The 18,960-nt window shown below is 39.4% G+C and overlaps 1 protein-coding gene across 7 annotated transcripts in view; it reads left to right on the plus strand.

Annotated features, from left to right (window-relative positions):
• Positions 1 to 18,960, plus strand: part of TRANK1 (tetratricopeptide repeat and ankyrin repeat containing 1) — an 85,672-nt gene that overhangs the window by 2,889 nt on the left and 63,823 nt on the right. For all 7 annotated transcript variants that reach the window (XM_061587737.1, XM_061587740.1, XM_061587738.1 and 4 more), the window contains 8 exons: positions 6,329 to 6,481; positions 9,487 to 9,616; positions 12,150 to 12,300; positions 13,928 to 14,046; positions 15,278 to 15,361; positions 15,761 to 15,899; positions 16,403 to 16,534; positions 18,139 to 18,309. In XM_061587737.1, the coding sequence (XP_061443721.1) occupies positions 6,330 to 6,481; positions 9,487 to 9,616; positions 12,150 to 12,300; positions 13,928 to 14,046; positions 15,278 to 15,361; positions 15,761 to 15,899; positions 16,403 to 16,534; positions 18,139 to 18,309 (1,078 nt within the window). In that variant the 5' untranslated portion in view covers position 6,329. The remainder of the gene's footprint in view (positions 1 to 6,328; positions 6,482 to 9,486; positions 9,617 to 12,149; positions 12,301 to 13,927; positions 14,047 to 15,277; positions 15,362 to 15,760; positions 15,900 to 16,402; positions 16,535 to 18,138; positions 18,310 to 18,960) is intronic.

An 18,960-nucleotide genomic window follows, 5' to 3' on the forward strand; every position in this document is an offset into this window, starting at 1 on the left:
TCTGGCAACTTTTAAGAATGTTTAAGTAAAGCTGCTTCCAAAAAGATTGACCACACAGGCCAGTAGTTAGCCAAAAAGACATTTTTGAAAAGGCTTAGGATGTCTTTCTCAAGGGGTTCCATTTTAGATTTGGGATGACCTCTTTTCTAGCAGCAATGAACTTCGGCTTTTTTATTTGTGTTTTCTAGAATCACTACAAAATTTCAGTTGAAAAATTAAACTGCATGTAGATGCTACTGGAGGTCACTGATTGATAGGGTCGCCATAAGTCACAATCGAAGGCACATAACGACAGTTTCTTGACAAAGTCAGTTTAATTTTTGCCCATTCCAGCATAGAAGCAATCATGAATCCTTGGCACTATTGTGAAAATCTGGTTGCCAGTATCTAAGCAGTAAAAATCTATGCTGAAAAATTAGCAGTGAAGCCAAACAATGTTAGCAACCATTCAACAGATTCTCTAATTTTGGCATGGAAGCCCCAAACTGTATGGGCTTGTTCTTCTGTATTGTTTGCAGATTGCTCATACCTAAACCAAGGTCATTTTAAGAAACTTTACTGTTGCCTTTATTGCTTTAGTTTAGATTGTGGGAGCTATGTCCAGGGCCTTCTGTCATACTGACCTTTTTTATTAAACCAACAAGCCTCAGTAAGCCAAAGTTAACTAGTTTGTGCTATTAACATGAAGAAGGCAAGCTTTGTACTCTACGTATGAGCTGCATGATGTAGTTTACTTATGGCTCAGCTTTCTTAATACTGTAAATATTTTTAACAGATGCCTTGTAAAAATGTATGGCTTAAAAAAAATCAGAATTGTAAGGAAATTGGAATTGCAAGTGTCGATTGTCTTCAGCCACAGTGTGTAGAGAGGCACTGCTAGGTCCTTAAAGGACTTGAAGCACAGGCCTCTGATACAGATTTGCATATGCTAATATGGCAAACCAGGATGGGTATCTAGGGTTTCACCAGCATTGTACTTTACAGGGCACTTGGGTGCCCTATAAACAAAGTTTTACAAATGTATTTAAAAAGAGGGGGAAAGGGAGCAGAGATATGGGGCCCAGTGCAAAAAGACCTGGATCTTGCGGCCCTGACCTATTCCCTCACAATGGCCCTAGTCTAGTTCCAGATAAGCATTTTGTATACCACTTCCTGTCCACTATCAGTTAATGTTCTTCTAACCTCATTCTTGTTATTTCTTTATCAGTCCTTGTCCAGAAGGAAACATTGGTTATGCCATGAGTACTTTATTTTAAAACTGCCTTAAGATCCTCATCCAAATTCTGTGTGATATCATTATTGTATGGGACACAGATTTTGGCTTCCTCATAACCTTTGCTTTCATTTAAGTATGTGGGTAATGACCAGTTAAGAAATACTGAAAGGCAGAGTGGGATTGAGCAGGATTTACAGTACTTACTGTACATTACGTAGTTAAATATCCCTACCCATAATCAGCAGAAGCTGAATGAATTATGTAGAATCAGGAAATATACAAACCAAGATCCACAGACCGATTTTAGTTTGCCCAAGAACTCGGGCATAAACTTCTCTTGCCCCTTTAAGCAAGCCATCAGGCCTTAATAGTAAATTATTTTTTGAAAGTTCATCAGATTCCAAAGTAGTTTGTGACTGACAAAAAGTCCTCTTGGATGGGTGGTATTACTTGTTGCATGGTTCTTTGGATCCTGGCCATGCACATTTTCTTTGGTAAAATGTAAATGTATTGCCTTCAAGTCGATTCCGACTTCTGACAACCCTATGAATAGGGTTTCCGTGGTAAGCGGTATTCAGAGGGGGTTTACCATTGCCGTCCTCTGAGGCTGAGAGGCAGTGACCGGCCCAAAGTCACCCAGTGAGCTTCATGGCTGTGTGGGGATTTGAACCCTGGTCTCCCAACACCTTAACCACTGCGCCACACTGGCTGTCGAATTTGCATTACTCTGGCACATAATTTTATTGCTATTTGTTGATTTAAAATATTTTTAGGCTGTCCTTCAGTGAAACATCAGGGTGTTGTACATTTTTTTAAAAAAACCCACCAGTATAAAAATGCACATAAAACAAACAGCAGAGTGACAGTGAAAAAAAACTGACACAAAATTTTATGCATAGCCCCGGATGTGATGGGCAGAGGGTGTCTGCTTTTGAGTTGTTACAGAATTCAGGCCAAGCGACCTGTTTTGTGAAGTAAATAAAAAAGCACATTAGAACTTTGGACTCTCCTTAGGTATGAGCTGATGAGCTCCCCCCCCCATCTTTGCAGGTTCATAACTACAAATTATATTGCATATCACTAGAAACATCAAATCAGAAAACTTCATATTGTGTGCAGACGAATTTTTTTCCATGTAGTCAGTGTGAAAAGGCCTTAATGTTACTCATTTCCTGCTACTTTTCTGTTGAAGGGGAGGAGCAGTATAAACTGTTTGTTGTTTTTTATTTACTGCTTGGAAGTGGGTGGGTGGGATAAATTAGACAACACTTTCTCACTCCTGGCCATATGGCTGCCTTCTGGGGACTGTGGGCTGTTGTCATTATGTATTTTAACCCAAGTGGGTTGCTTGATGTATCAATGTTTTGTAAAACCTCAAACTCTTGAGCAGTGTGTCTGAATAAGTGTTGAGTAGACTTCAACTCTGCCATAAGGGTATTGGAGATGATTCAAATGTTTAGAAAGGGCATGTGGTAGAATCTTAATAACACTTCACAATTTTAGACTGCACTAGGGGTGGGGTAGGAGGGCTGCATGTTTTAGAACGAGCTCCCATTTCAAAATTTCCCGGACATACTCATGGCTTTGCAAAGAGATCCAGTGCCTTTAGTGGCAAATTGTGTTCTGCTATCCACTTCACAGAGAAATATGGGCTATGTGTACAGGGGCTCCGTGACCTCTGAAATGGTCTCTTGTGTCCAAATAATTCCCTTTAATTTTCATGTTGTTTGAGAGTTTAAAGCAGGCTTGTACGTAGCCATTTGCCTGATAACCTGTGGTGGCTAAGGTCATGTTCGGATGATTGTAGCTCTGCTTAATAGGCTGAAAAATGTATGAGTCTGAGAAATGAACTTCTTTTCTTTGCCTTTCTGGTGTGAGCAAACAAATCAAGAAGCCTTCCATTAAAAGCTGGAACAAGCCAGGAAATTATACCCAATTTGAAACCATGGTTTAATATCCAGGCTTGTTCTGAAGTTGGTAACCATGGTTTCCTGGTTTGTTCAAAATGGAAAACTCTGTTTAATTATAGGCTTCCTGATTTTAATTACAGCTTGTGAGGAAAATGCTTGTTCATATCTCTGCTTATTAAGCTGAGAGATTATTGTTTTACCATTCTTAGGACCGGTTTAAACAAGCAGGAAAGCTTTACAAAGGCTTCCCACACATACACACTTTTAGGCCACAAATAACTAAGCATAGATAAGCATGGACAGGTAGGTTAGTATTTTTTTCTGTGAGGCAGAAAGTAAAGTGTGTACTTTTTTGCAAGATGGTTTGTTTTTGATGGATTTCAAGTCTGACATTCTGTTAAAATAAATCCCCGAAAGCACAATATTTAGATTGTTGATTTGCTACTGAGTTGGAAAGAAACAAAAATAAAAGTAGCAACCATTTTATTATAATCTTGGATAAGCGATGTCTGGTGTTTCAACAGTCTTTTTCTATATAGCTTCAAAGAACAACTGTTTTTATTTTTTAAGGAAAGTGCTCAAAATGCGTCCATGCACCTGGACCGCCAGTCCTAAGGAGATGTTTTTTCACTTAATGTGGTATCATGAACTAGGTACCTGCACCCTTTCTGCTCAACTTCACTTTTGCCATCCTGCACCAGTCCTAGCGTTATGGCCATTTTGTGCAAGGGGCATCACAGTTCTACCTGCTTCCCACTCCCTAGTGAAAAAGCCTATTGCATATCACAGCTGAGACACACAGGTGCTTTTATTGAGTCTGATGCTGCTGCTGCAATGATATGCTTGGCTTCATTGCATATCAAAGGACAAGAGTTGGGCCGTTAGAAGTTTCTTTTCCCCCATTCCTTTATTGTATTGATACTCCCTCTCTAAAGTCCATATTAGGGCAATGTCTGTATTAGACCAAGCAAAATATTCAAAATAATGTGCAAGCTTTCGAGTTCTCTTCATCAGGTTAGATGGTAAAAATAGCAAAAAGTGGGGAGGGGGAGAGAAAAACAAATACTTGACTGAGGCCTTTTAGGTGGTATGCAGGTATCGGACTGCAGTAAGGAAAACATGGGTTGTGTATTGGAAAATACCGAATTTAGCTGTTCAGCAGCGAAATCCTGAACTGGAGAAAGAGGACTGTATACCATCTGAAGATGGGACTTTATTCTCTGAGGGAACATTCCATCCAACTGCTAGGCGTAGCTACCTGATTTGGCTTCTATTGACGTTTTAACTTAAACCACCTAAAATCAGGGTTGATTTGATTTAAATCATGATTTAAATTGCTTCTCTGTAGGACTCAGTTTAATTATTTAAATCGCCATTTAAATCACGAGTGAGGAAGATTCTATTTAAAGATCATTTTTAGTAGAAATACATTATTGTTTAATATAACCTTAATACATATTCAGAGATGTAGGCTTCATTAGAAGCCTGCTGAGAGGAAGGGTGGGATATAAAATAATAAATAAATAAATAAATTAGAAGTTAGGTGCACACTAAGCAATTCTGAATTGTTTCAGATTAATTTTCATCAAAAATGGGATAATTTGGTCATTTTTCTACTAAAGCAGAATGAACTTGTGAAGTCATTCAGGAGATGAACCAACTCCAACTGTTCAGTTAATCATCATATTTTTGTCAAGGTGTGCCAGAATAACCACCACCAAACAGGCTTTTACATTGTACTAATTGTTTATTCTTCTGGTTTGTTTTCTTTTCAGACAACAACATTAACAAAACATGCACATGGATTTTTGAATGGTTAACTATTTTAGTTTTTAGATAAATGTAAATTTAGGCAATTTCAACCAAGTCATCATGAGAAACTTAAAATATTGGGTGATACAGTTAACTCAGTCTTCTTCACCTTTATCAACCTTGTTCATTCTCTGGAAAAGAAATACAAGCTTTCCTACTTTTTCAGTTCCCAACTTATTTCTCAATTTAGAATGAATTAGTCCAAAGGAAGAACAAATTCTCTGTACATCTGCAGAAGAGGCTACTGCTGTTAAAAGCTGGATTACCACTTCAGCAGTCTCCTCGTTGTTCAGATCTGCTCCATCTCTCCAAATTCTCTATTCATTGACCTTCTCTATCTTTGCAAATTAGAGAGAGGCAAGGCCATGAGAGAGTGGGAGACTGAGAGTGAGCATGCACTTTATGTATACCACCTGCAGAATAGGACTGATCAGGTTATCTCCATAAACTGCTGTTAATGTATTCATAGAATATAATTGGTATTCATGATGATATCTATGACTTAGACTTTTTTACCAATTGTTTTAAGAAAATTTTGAAATCTGATTTAAATTTTAAAAGTTCAATTGTTAATTTTTTTAAAAAAAATCATCGTTTTTATCAATCCTGCCTAAAACTAATTTTCACTTCTGCTTAATATGAAAATTTCCTGCTTTCCTTTTATTCCTGGTTCCAACCTATCAGGAAACCTGCATGTTTGTCTTAAAGATGGAGACAGCCCTGGGTAATAGCTGTTTTTGTAGTCCCAGAAACGGGGAATCAACAGTTGTTACACTTCTTGTTCCTAGTAGGCCTTAGTGCAACCTGATACCTCTATATAGCACCAAAAGAGTCTCATTTAAATGTCCTTTCTCATTCACTTAAAACCTTTACAAGATGCAGACAGAGATACAGTTTTATCATCAGCTAAATACTTGTCCTCTCCCGACCCCGTTTTTGCTTTGTTTACCGTCTAGTCTGATGAAGAGTTCTGGAGAACTCAAAAGCTGGTATGTTATTTTAAGATATTTTGGTTGGTATTGTCTTTACTATTGATCTCTCAAATTATTTTTCCCCAAAGTATAAAATGTGTTTTTCTTCTTTTTTTGGAGGGGGGTAGAAAAAGATGGATGCAATTAAACCAAGAGGCCATAACAAATCAAAGTGGTAGAGAATGGGTAGTTGCTCACTTCTTGTTACAAAATTTTTCCTTCCGGTGGAAGTCTTGCTTCCTTTTATATTGTATATGACAATCCTGATAATACCTCGGGTTATCGTTGATTATAGAATCACTTCATTTGTGTTTAAGTACACGGGGTGTTGTTTAAGTAACTGAAAATGCTTCTGTGATTGGGGGTAGGGAAAGCGGTTTACTGTGAGTCATAGTATATTTTTTTACTCTCTTTGTCAGAATGGATCCCTTCAGTTTTCGGGACCCCTTCTCTTATGCCGAGTTTGTGAAAACACAGGGAAATCAAGACTTCAAAAATGGGAACTACACTCTAGCCATCAAAAAGTATGATGAAGCAATAAACGTATTGGTTTATTTACACCAAACAGCAAGGTAAGGTCTCTCTTAGAGAATTGTGAACAGTTTACTGCTAACTTCTAGACTTGAGCGCTTTTTTTTTGTTAGCCTACTGAAGCTGGATTCCAATGATGGAGTTATTTGTGTGATGTTTGCAATTGTTATTTGATGTTTTCCCTGCACACTGATTGCTCTGAGATCAGATTTTCACCTAAAAACAGTGTTCAGCTGTGATAATTATATTTTCTGCCCATTAAAAATACTGGAGAAAAAAACCAGGCCCTCTTCCCAGCCTAGGGAAAGATTATAATGGCAGCTAGCGTGATTTGCCTATCTACCCCTCCCTCCCCACATGACAAGCAGATAGCAGCTATTGTGCCTCTGGCATAACTGCACAGAACAAACTCCACAAGAGACTGTCGGGTAACCTTGTTAAAGTATGCAAGCGACTTTGTAAACTGTGGCAAGTGGAAGTGTATAGAAGTAGAAATGGATGTGTAAGTGAGAGAAGGGCTGAGGTCTTGTGTTTGCTTGAACACTATTCCATACATTCCAGAAGCCACAAGGCGTTGGAAACTGCTTCATACAATCTAGGAGATAAAGGGCAGCTTACCTAGAGTTCCCCTGCTCCTTCTATGAAGGCCAAGAGTCCTTGATATATTTGGGTCTGTAGATTTTGGAATGCAGATTAGGGTTCTATTTTAATTGTTGTTTATCAAAACTCATAATATGACACATTACTATTACTTTAAAACCCTGTCAAAACCCTAAGATATACATGGATATTTGTTGACATGCTTCACACATCTTGAGCATAATTTGATTTGTATATATAACATTTCATATGTTAAAAAAGTAATAGAAGTATTTGTATGCTGTTTTTCAGGGCTAAAACACCCCCCTCCCCAACAATTCATATAAAAATACAAAAACTAGTTAAAGTACAGCAAAACTAAGAATAGAATAAAACACCAATGTAATCCAGAAGGGGAGAAGACGAATATTACAGATTAAAACCTAGGTGAAATGAGGGGGAAGAAAGCCTCAAGCTTAAGAGGAAGGGAGCCAACTACATTTCTTTATATTCCATGGTACAGAGGCCATGGAATATAAAGTCATATTATACAGCCATGAGAGCCACCTTCTGCTATGTTTAATTGAAAATACCCCCCATGCCATTCTGCTGCTTTCCATAAGATCTTTCAAAACAAAACCTTACAAAACTTATAGTCCTGAACTCAGAAATGCTTGCTTAACAACCCTCTAAGCTTTCATGGTGATACATTAAACACTTGGAGAGAATTCAGAGTTCAAAGTCTAAAGCAAGAGTAAAATAATCCAGACCCCTGTTGGATTTTTTCTCTCAGTGGTCTCATAATTTGTTGAAATTAATTAAACATCAGCCATGTTCATAGAATACCTGTAATCCTGTTACTGACCTTGCCCCATAATCTGACCTTCATCTTCTGCAGTTTAAAAGTTAAAAAAATGCCTGGCTGATTTTTAATTAATTTAAGAAATTTAACATTGGAGTCTATGATAGCGCAGGCATTCTCAGTAATCACCGGCACCATCAGTGTTCTAAAAGTCAGACTAACACCTGTTTGGTTTGGCTAATCAGGAGGCCACACTCATGCCAGACATTTATTCTACTTAAAAAAAAAAAGATGGCTCCCCCCAAAGAATCCTGGGAAGTGTAGTTTGTGAAGGGTGTTTAGAGTTGTTAGGAGACTCCTATTCCCCTGTTAGAGCTGCAGTGTGGTTTAACAGTCAGCCCCTCTTCTGGTGATTGTAGCTCTGTGAGGGGAATATTGTAATTAATCTAATTTTACATCAGACTACAGTTTCAGATTCAACTGTTAATGCACCCAAAATAGAAATAGAATATTACCTCCAGTTTGAAACACAAAAGGCTGTCTTGACCATCATATGTCATTGACCAATAAAAGGGCTTTGAAATGAATAAAAATAAATTTGACACAGATTTCTAAAATGAATGATGAGAGAAATATAATTGTCTAGGTTAGATTCTCTGTAGAAACAGTAGTAACACGGGAAAGAGGTAAAGTAAGAAGAACACCAACAAACATACAAAAATTTAATTCTTCATCTTTGGAGATAGCAGGTGTTGCCACCACTCACCAATTGTTCAGAGGCACGTTACCAAATTCTTCCAAGCTACACAGGAAGTGGATTGGACTATGAAAGACCAACCCAAATTGTGTTTGCATTTTCACAAATTTGTAGGGCAGTACAATATCTAAGAGAGGAGGTCAGATCTCCTGCTCCCCTGGTGCATTCACTATAGTTGGCCAATTTCCCTGCTTTTTAAAGTTTGGTAGAAATATCTGTTGGCTATAGGTATGTCCTTAAACCGCAAAGGTTTTTTGCCTGTGAATATATAGAAGGTTATAGGGGTTACATTGCAAGAAAAAACAAAAGGTACTGTACTGTCTTCTTTAAAAATTCACTGGAACTACCTACTGAGAGTGGCCTTACGTTGCAGTTGTGTTTGCTGTGGTACACTGCTGTTAACACCGGTGGTACACTGTGGGTACACTAGAGGAAATGCATGATGACAGACATGCATTCTTAAACACTTGTGTGTATGATTTGGGGAGCTGTCATGGGCATCTCTGCATACATACAAGGGTGTTCTAAAGTGAAAGTGACAGATGTATGTCTGTGTTTGTTTACTGTAGGAAACACAAATGTGCCTGCAACAGTTATAGCGGTTCGGGCTGCTCCAAGTATCTAAGCCAAAGTAAACCCATGTCATGTAGATCTTCGGTTACTTTCTGACCACTTCTTTGTCAATGGATATCTCAAAGCAACTGATAGTGGAATGTAACACTAGAAATAACTTTGGAGTCTTCTGGTTATTCAGCCTTTTCTAGCAGGGTTCTGTTGGGATTGAACAAAGGGAATACGTAGAGGTAACCCTCTTTCTATGGAAGGAAGATCTCCACAGTTTGTGTCTTGTATAAAGATATAAAGCTGTTTCTCTTGAAGCAACTGCATTTACATTTTTTGTCTTTTAGGGTTTCTCACCACCGAGATATGGCCGTTTTACTGTGCAATCGATCAAATGCCTTTTACAACTTAAATAAATGGGAAGAAGCGTATTACTCAGCACATGAGAGCCTCCAGTGGGATCCAGGTTACATTAAGGTACACTCTACTACAGAGACAGCGTTGCATGTTTTAAAAATAAGTAAATAAAAGATTTAAAGTTTTGAATAGCAGATACTTTGAAGCAGCGTGTGGTTTCACTTTTAAATAGAGAAATTGTAATAAGAGAATGCATAGATTTAACAAATCAGCCCTTTCCATTTATGTTTAAAGATGTTTGAAACAGAAAAAAAAATTGGATTTATTTATTTTTATTTTAAACATTTATATCCCTCTTTTCACCATCTAGGTCTCAAAATGGCTTATAGTGATAAAAATGTACAATAAACAAAATCTAATATAAATTGAACCTCAAGCATTAAAATCTTAAAGAAGAAAATAAATCAGAAAATGTAAAACATCAGAGAAGCATTCATGATGCAAAAGCCTCCAGAAATATGGTTTTAACCAGGCAACTGAAACTCAGCAGGGATGGTGCCTGTCTTAACATCCAGTGGGATAGAATTCCATAAAGTTGGGCCCCACAACACTGAAGGCACAACTCCTTGTTGACATGAGTCATGTTTTTGGCCCATGGGGGACCGCTTGTAGCACTCCCCCAGATGATCTCAGTGATCAACTTGGGAAGTATAGGGCAAGATGGTCTTTAAAATATCCCAGGCCTAAGCTATTCAGGGTTTTGTACACTAGTACAAGAACCTTGGACCGGGCCCGGTAGCAGACAGGAAACCACTGCAGGTCTTTTAATGCTGGTGTAATGTGTTGGCGATAGTTTGTTCCTGTTACCAGCATAGCTGCAGCATTGTGCAATAGATGAAGCTTCCAGACCATACCCAAGGGCAGTCTCTCATACAGCACATTGCAGTAATCCAGTTTTAAGGTTATTAAAGTGTGATCTACAGCAGTCAGATTATCCTTATCTAGGAACAGCCGTAGGTGATGTACCAGCTGAAGCTGATAAAAGACACAGAAGTCACCTGTGCCCCAAGTGACAACAGTGGTTCAAAGAGTACCCCCAAATTACATTACCTACTACTTCTGAGGGAGAGCAGCCACATTCAGGGCAGGTAACCATTTACCCACAAAACCTGTGTCTTCCCAAGGTTCAGACTCACCTTATTGGCCCTCATCCATCCAATCCACCATGGCATCAAGGCACCTGTCCTGGTCTTACACAGCCTCTCCTGAATCAGATGCACTGGAGAAATAGAGATGGGTATCATTGGCATACTGATGACACCTTGCCACACCTTTCCTTTCATGACTGCTCCAAATAGCTTCATATAGATGTTGATCAGCACTGGGCACAAAATAGTGAATTTGCTTGTTGGACTAGTTATATTCATGTTTTGGCTTGTATATCACCTTTATTCCATATGAAAATAGATTTATTTACAGACCAGCTGGCAGCTATCAGTCAGAACAGCGTGCCTATTCAGAAGCTGAAGAAATTAATAGAAACGTATCTGGAAAAAAATCAGTCATGTAAATGTTTGTGCTAGTTAGTTAACTTATTTCTATGCTGTATTTTTCCAAAGAGGCCCCCAAAGGTGGGTCACCAAGATAACTAAGGATCGGTTTAGGTGTTACTGATTGCATTACAAAAACAGGTGCTTTTTTGGGGGGGGGGAGCGGAATCCACACAATGTTTGCAATGAAGGCGGTTCACATGTGATTAAGTGTAGAGACATGTATAAATAATGGACATGTATATGTGTAATAGGCCTTAGTTCAGGGGTAATATGCCCCCCCAAGCAATTTTTTTGTCTCCTGACACTCTCCCCTCCATTTTTGGTGGTGGCAGCAAAAATTTTAAAATGAAATAGACAGTATTGGGTGATTAACCCTACAGAGCGGGGGTGGGGGCTCGGTGCCCATGCGTGTCCTATGCTTGCATACATGTGAGAGAGTGTGGACTGGTCACACTCACCACTGGCATACAGTTCTGGAAAGTTGGGCAAGGGTGAATGTGTCTGTCTGGCCAAAAAAAGTTTAGCCATCCCTGATTTAGTTTAGTGGGATGGAAGAATAACTATAGTTTTTTTTAAACTACTTCTGGGATTTCACATTAAAATGTTTGTACTGAAATGAGATCTTGTTATTTGGTAATATTTCACTTTGTAAATAGACAGCTATAGTGAATAAGAATTGCATGCAGGAGAACAAGTAGGGAAGGCATTTGTAAATTGAACGAAAATAGACTCTTCGTAAATATATATATAAAAATTGCAGGTTCTTGTTGCATGGCAGTTTCTTTGGTAGAGACTGTTTGGTTTAGTAACAATAAATATATTTGCAAAGTTTGTTTAGCTGACTGGATTTGGTCGGGGGGAGTGAGGAGGAGATTAAAATCTCTTTATATTTGATACAGTGTATAAAACATTGTATTGTGTTTCATGCTGAAGTGTTTTCCAGTTAAATCCTGCTGTTTTAAGTCTATTTACTGCTAGATTCTTCCATTCTTATTTAGGATGGCATGCCAATGTGATGTTGCTGTTAATTGGCTCTTCCAGGTTGTGCATGTATTATCAAAGAATGACTTGGGATTTTCTTTTCTTTCATTTCATTCTAGGGGTACTATAGAGCTGGCTACTCTCTGATTAAATTGTCACAACCTCTGGATGCAGCTAAAATTTTTCATCGAGGTTTGGCCTTTCTTTGTAACTCATCAGATGTGGGTCAAACTTCTGATTTTATAGTTGGTGTCTTCTCAAGCATTAACAGTAAGTGATGTATGAGCTTTGATTTTCATTAGACTGACAATAAGGACAGATTTCGGAGCTGATCACTGGTGTAGTAGGCAATGGCCTCATTCTCAATGGCCTCTCTCATTGCAGTACACCGTAGTTTGAAATAAACTATGGTTTACCATGAATGAGCAGTGTGGTAGTGCACACTGTTCAATCATGTCCCCCTTTCCCTTTGCTGAGCTGGGGAACGAGCTGTGGAGTGGCTAGCTTAGCATTATGGGCAAACCCACACTCATGATCTGTTTCTGTCCAAATAAACCATGATCAGTAAGCCGAGAACAAACCTTGATTTCTGCTTATGGTTTGTCTGGGAAGAAACAAACCACAAATGCAATACTAAACCTGCCACTCCATGACTTTTTACAGGCTTAGCAAAGGAATACATGAAGTGGGCACAATTGAGCAGTGTTTACTAGCACGCTGCTCATTCCCAGTAACAATTTTTTTCTCGACTGAGACATGCGTGTAAAGTGGGCCATAGTCTGCAACTGCTGTTACACTATGACATTTGCAAAATGGGTTTGTAGCCGCAGATTAGTTGTAGGAAATAAAATATCTGGAGTGCTAAGTAAAAAGGAAAATATATTTGGCCTGACCCAGCAAAGGAAAAAACTGTGTAGCAGCAACTTCAGGAAGCAAAAGGAGGAATTGCACTTGTAATGTTCTTTCAGACACATGATACTATTGGCTCTCTTTTGCCTGCATGGTATGGATAGGGAAGAACATGTGCTCCCAACCCCTATGTTCAGACTCTACACATTAATTGTTACACACAGCTACATCTGGAGGTGGGCAATAGTGTTCTTGAGTACTTCCCTGCATCAAAACTCCTTGCAAATAGAAAGCCATTAAAAGGCCACCTTTTTTCCTGCTGTGCTATTTTTCCATTTGCAGAGATTTTTGTATATCATGGAGCATTCAAAAATGGAAGCATCACCTGAGGCTGAAATGATACAGACCGTCCTACCATCACAGCATTCTGCCATCACGTTCCCATCTCATTCTGTTGCGTGCATAGACAAACTGAAGGATCCCTAGGGAGAGTGCATTGGTGGTTCTGTAGCTTTGTTTTCTAGGGCCATGTATGCCTCTCCCTATTAAATAAGGAGCCCGATTTGGCAGTTCAGAGCAGCCCTGATCCAGCCTGGGTTGATCAGGTGGCAACCTGAATTTGGGCCTCAAACTGATTCAGATCTCTTACACACTCATGTGATTGGGGGGGCTGCCTGCTTGCATCTTCTCATCCCCCACCCCCTGTCACTGCCAGACTTCCTCCCCTTTCAACAGCCCCAGATTGCTCCGGGTGGACTTGATTCAACTCAGGACAATCTGGGGCTGATTGAACCTGCTTTAGTCAAATCCCCGGTTGACCCAAATCAGCCTGATTCACTTCAGGATCCAGGATTTGACCGGAACAGGTGCACGGCTCTCTGTTGATGCCAAATGGGGAATTGCTAGGTTGGAGGAGTACAAGTTGTAAATAATAATAATGTTCACAATGATGATCTAAGCTTAAGCCCCCCTTGTTTCATCACAATATTCCTGTTATTGTAATTTGTTTTAATTGTTTTAAATAATAATAATAAGTTTTTCCCCTTAGATGAAAGGACGATTACCCCACCTTTTTTATCTATCTGTAAAAAAATAGTGAGTGATAATTACAGTCCACCAGTTTGGCAACAGGTGATTGAAAAGCTGGCCAGGAAAGGACTGTGGCAGGTAAGTTTTAAATATTGGTATTCCCAAAGCTCAGGGTTGTTTTCCAAAAACCGAGACAGTATGTAATTGGGGAAAAATGATCACAAGTTCTGGAATCTCTGCTGAAAAGTTCCAAATCCTGTGATTACAAAGCCCTACTTATAATTCAGATAAGCTGACATGAATTATGGGTGTGCTCTTGGCACAATTTTTGGGTAGTGTTCATAATTTTTATTTGCACCTATAAAAGATGGGAAAGAGAGACTGTGGCCTGGTTCACATGCAACACTAAGCCAAACTAGGGCTTACTGTGAATAGACGTAAAAACTGATGCACAGAGAGAAAATTGTGACCATTTTGCTCTTCCCTTACTCCTGCTGCCATGCTACTGGGAGCTAAGCCATGGTTTGGCTTAGCATTATGTTCGAGCCTGGGCTCATGGTTTGTCTCACTCCAATCAAACCACAAGTGGTAAGTTTGTTTGAGTGACACAAAACAACAATCCCAGATTCGAACACAACTGTAAGCCAAACCGTGGCTTAGCTTTCAGTTGCAGGAGTGGGAGAGGAGAAAAGCAGCTGTAGTTTTCTCCATGTTGGTTTCTTGCTTTGACCATGTTGGTTTGACTTAGTATTATGCGTGAATGAGATATATGTGTGTATGTGCATGCGCTCGTGTTTAGTTGGGTAGAATGCACTTAACTACTAAGCTTTCTGTAGCAATACTGAAACTACTTCACTGCTGCTTAGGTAATTACATTCTTACAGCCTGATGCACCAAGATAATTTCTGTGGATCAATGATTGTTGATAGCAAAAGGTTGGAAACTGGTGCTTCTTAACTCTTACATTCTCTCTGTTGATGTCGATCTTCTCTGAAGAGGGAATACTGAACCAATGTTTCCGCTCATTTTCCCCAGCAAGTTATCAGTGCTGTCCGATAGGACAGTTGCAGTCATGTTTTGGCTGATGGTGATTTGTCAGAAGCTGGATGTTAAACTATTGGTGTTTTATAACTAACAATAGCACCTAGACAGAACTGCAGAATGATGCTGGGATCAGAAAACTGCCAGAGGTGTTTTCTTTTCATTCTTTTCCAGGATCATTAGAATATCAAAGTCTTGAAGAACTATTTTTGTTTTTGCAAGAACACCAGGCATCGAAGTGATCTGTGATTAAATATGTGATGTTTGCATGCATTTGAAGTTTTAATATTTAAAGCCTGTAAGCTCACAAATCACCTTTCCTCCCCAGTCTTCCTTATTGTTGGCTGCCGAGAAAGACAGGTTGCCAAGGAGTCTACGAGTAACCAATTTATCACTAAGAGAGCTGTTTGAGGTTCGTCCAAATCTTTAGTAGAAATCCTTTACTTGGGCCTGGGTGAATGGAATTAGGAGATAGATTTCACCAGGGGGCGTCGATAAATAGCAGGTATCATAAGTAACCGATACCAGTTTTACAAGCTGAAGGGTATAGTCCAGATGAGCCTGCATGCAGTCTACAAAACAATTTAAGAATTCTTCTGTTAGCAGCTTGCTGCAGCAATCATGTCTGATTTCTCTGAATTGTGGATGGGTTGGGAACAGGGTGGGAATTAATTGGTAAGATCTGCCAAGAACATATATGTGGATCCACTATGTTTATATAATTTCCTCGGGTTATAGTAAGGAGGGAGGATTGAGATTTTATATGTACTAAAGGACTATAGCCTAAATACATTTTTTTCCCTTCTACAAGAAATATGTTCTTTTTGGCCAATATGAGAAAATGGAAAGGGTACCCAAACTGGTGGAGTGGCTTCTCTCCATCGGAGCAAATATAGAAAGTGTTGGAACTTATCCTCTTCATGCTGTCATCATGCTTTGTATGAAAGCAAGTAAGTTTTTTTTTTTTAAGTCTCAAAATGACAACTATAGTCTCATCAGAATGGCATGGTGAAGACTGCATATTCAAGCCCAAACTACGACATGGTCAAACTTTGGACAGGGAGCAAGAGTTTGTGGCAGTCCTGGACCAGAGTAGAAATTCTTATGTTAAAGCCTTGTGCCCTATGTTAAAGCCTTGCTTACTGCCTGCTCAGTAGATTAGAATATCTGTAGATTGCACTATTAGACAAAACTAACCCCAACAGCTGCAAAAATAACGTACTGTTACACTAAACTGGCACTACCATATGCTCTGGACTTGATTTATGTCACAACATTTTGGCGACCACTGCCCTATAAGATTCCTTGTTATGCGCAGGCTGGATAAAGCCAAGTAAGAACCGCAAATACATTACAAAAATAGTTATCCATCCTTTTTGTATATTCTGGAAGGCTTGCCATAGTCTTTCCCTTAAATTAATGTTGTGTGTTTCTATTTTTAAAAATTATTTAGAAGGAAACCACCTTTTCAGATGGTTACTGGATCATAAACCTGAACTGAAAAGTCTTATCAACCAGCAAAATGAAGATGGGTCCACAGTTCTCCATGTTGTAGCATCCCAATCCAGTGGATATTCCTTGAAAAGTAAGCCAGTATCTGTCTTCACTGTAGCTTTATGTTACTTCCTGAGACATAAAAGATTCCGTTTTTAGGCCTTCCTATCCCCAATAATTCCTGGTAATGATGTGTAAGATGCAAGTTGTTAAGCACTTTACAGTGAAAGATAAGCAAAATAATTGTCTCTTGTAAGAAAGCCCTATCTACCACAAGCTACAGAAAGGTTGCCCCAACAAGAAACTCTGGCTTTGCTAGCTTTCTGGTTGTAGCCTAGAACGTTGCGCAGACCTGGGGAGCAGTAACCAAGAACATCTCTCTAGTGACCTCACTGCTCTTTCTAATTAGAAGGTACCAGCAAAAGGCTGATTTTATTGGCTGATTTACTGAAGGATTAAAGAAAAGCAGAGAGAAGAGAGGTTTGGTAACTTTGGGGCATTCATCTGGATGAATTTGCTATTGCTAAATTGGTCTAGGTGTTGTCAGTGCCTGGATGGGAGACTGCATGAAAACACCTTGTATGTTGCCTTGAGTTCCATAGTGAAAGAAGGGCAGAGGGATATAAATGTACTTGAACATAGCACAGTGGATAATTGCCACCTACAGGCTGCATGCAGCCCTTGCAAGTCTTCATTGTGGCCTGGTGTGGGTGCCAGTGACAGGGTAAAGCACAGCAATGGCTTAAAGAGTCTATTAGCTAATCAAATGGCTCCTGGAAGGTGGAATATTCCAGATAGTGTTAGCGCCTTCTCACACATGTACCCCCACAGTTACTGAGATGGTTCGTGACCTTGAATACCTGTCTGAGACTAGATAACAAGGTGTCTCTAATTTATGTGCTCATGGCTCAGCTAGTGAGGATAGCCTGTTTCTCAGAACAGATTTCACCCAGCAGTCTGCATATCCACAGCAAGATGTTTCCCAGAATTCCTCATGACAAAGCCATGATCTCAGGTCAAAACTTACATATCGTTATAACTCTGCTTAAAAGTTTTCAGACCAGCATTATCATAAAACAATTAAGAAAAAGCAATCAGAAATAAGTAAGTTTTTGAGCCCTGGAATTGATGGGGGCTATCCATACCTCAGTTGTAAGGAGTTCCAAAAGAGTGGAGATACCACTAGGAAGGAATAATTCTGTGCTCCCATTACTTTTGAAATAGGAATTCATAATGCTTTGCACCGGTGTTGGATGGGGGTGAGGAGACAGTTGTCTTGTTGGCTTTCTGTCTTGAAATCCTTTTTGAGGGGAAAAATCTGGCTGTCAGAGTTGAAGAATGCACCTACATTGCACTTTTTTATGTTATCAGTGGACACCAAAAATGTGAATCCTACCCTACACATTTCACAGCCCACATTGGAGCCTTGGATTTTTTTTTACAATTTCTGGTTATCCCTGTGTGACAGGCCGGGGGTAGATGAGAAACTAGTGTGTTTTGGTGTTGCTGAAACATATGTGATCGTTGGATGCACATTGGACCAGCTTCAGACCTGCTGCATTTCAGTGTTGTGCAGCTCTCAGAGGTTCTTGCTTCTTGCAAGTGTCAAATTATAAAGTTGAATTCATGAAATGAAATATATTGTGATTTAAATCAAGAATACAGCGTACTCCTTTGATTTGATTTGTATTTCAGATCAGATAGACGATGTGGTTATGCTTCTAAATGCTGGAGTGGATCCAAGGATCTGTGATGCACAGTCAAGGTCTGCTATGGATATCTTGAAAAAAAACAAGAAGTTTAGGGTTATAGATATAATCAACAAGCATATGGACAGATGTAAGCTACACACAGAGGAGTCACCAGGTACATAGGTTTGCCTGTTCAAGACAGCAATAACCGTCACGTAGTGTAACTGTATTCTTTGTTTCTAGGTTTCTGTAGCTTGTTGTAGACACAACACTTAACTATTCAGAGATTGGATGTCACAATTGTGCTGCTGCTATCCATTTGTTAAATTCAGAGCCCCCCCTTAACCATGGTTTTTGTTACATTTTTGCAGTGTGTTTTTGTATCCTAAGTTTTGAAATTGGGGTTTGATGCTGGTAACCCAAACCTACTATACTAGTATTGCCATCAACACCAGTGCAGGGGTGAGACCAGATTATATAGGCATGGGCATTTGTAGAACCCCTGGAGGTTTGTGGGTCCTGGCATTGCCCACTATTACACAAATATTTAATGATTTGAGGAGTGGGATCCATAGCGACATTGTTTTGGTTGATAGATGTAATTATGTAATTGTATGTTTTGTTAGTGGTTGCGTTAGAACTCCCCCCCCCCCCCAAAAAAACCCTGTTTTGGGAAACTCTGGGGTTCCTTGGAAACTTATCGGCGACCTTCAGTGAGAAGATGAGCCATGCCAGACACACTTCCTTGAAAGAAGCTTGCTCACTAGCCTTCTCCTGTATTGTACAGATGCTGAGAAATGTGGTGTATTCTAGGGCAGAGATGGAG

The sequence above is a fragment of the Rhineura floridana genome, chromosome 10 (assembly GCF_030035675.1).
Source record: "Rhineura floridana isolate rRhiFlo1 chromosome 10, rRhiFlo1.hap2, whole genome shotgun sequence".
Taxonomy (NCBI): Eukaryota; Metazoa; Chordata; class Lepidosauria; order Squamata; family Rhineuridae; genus Rhineura; species Rhineura floridana.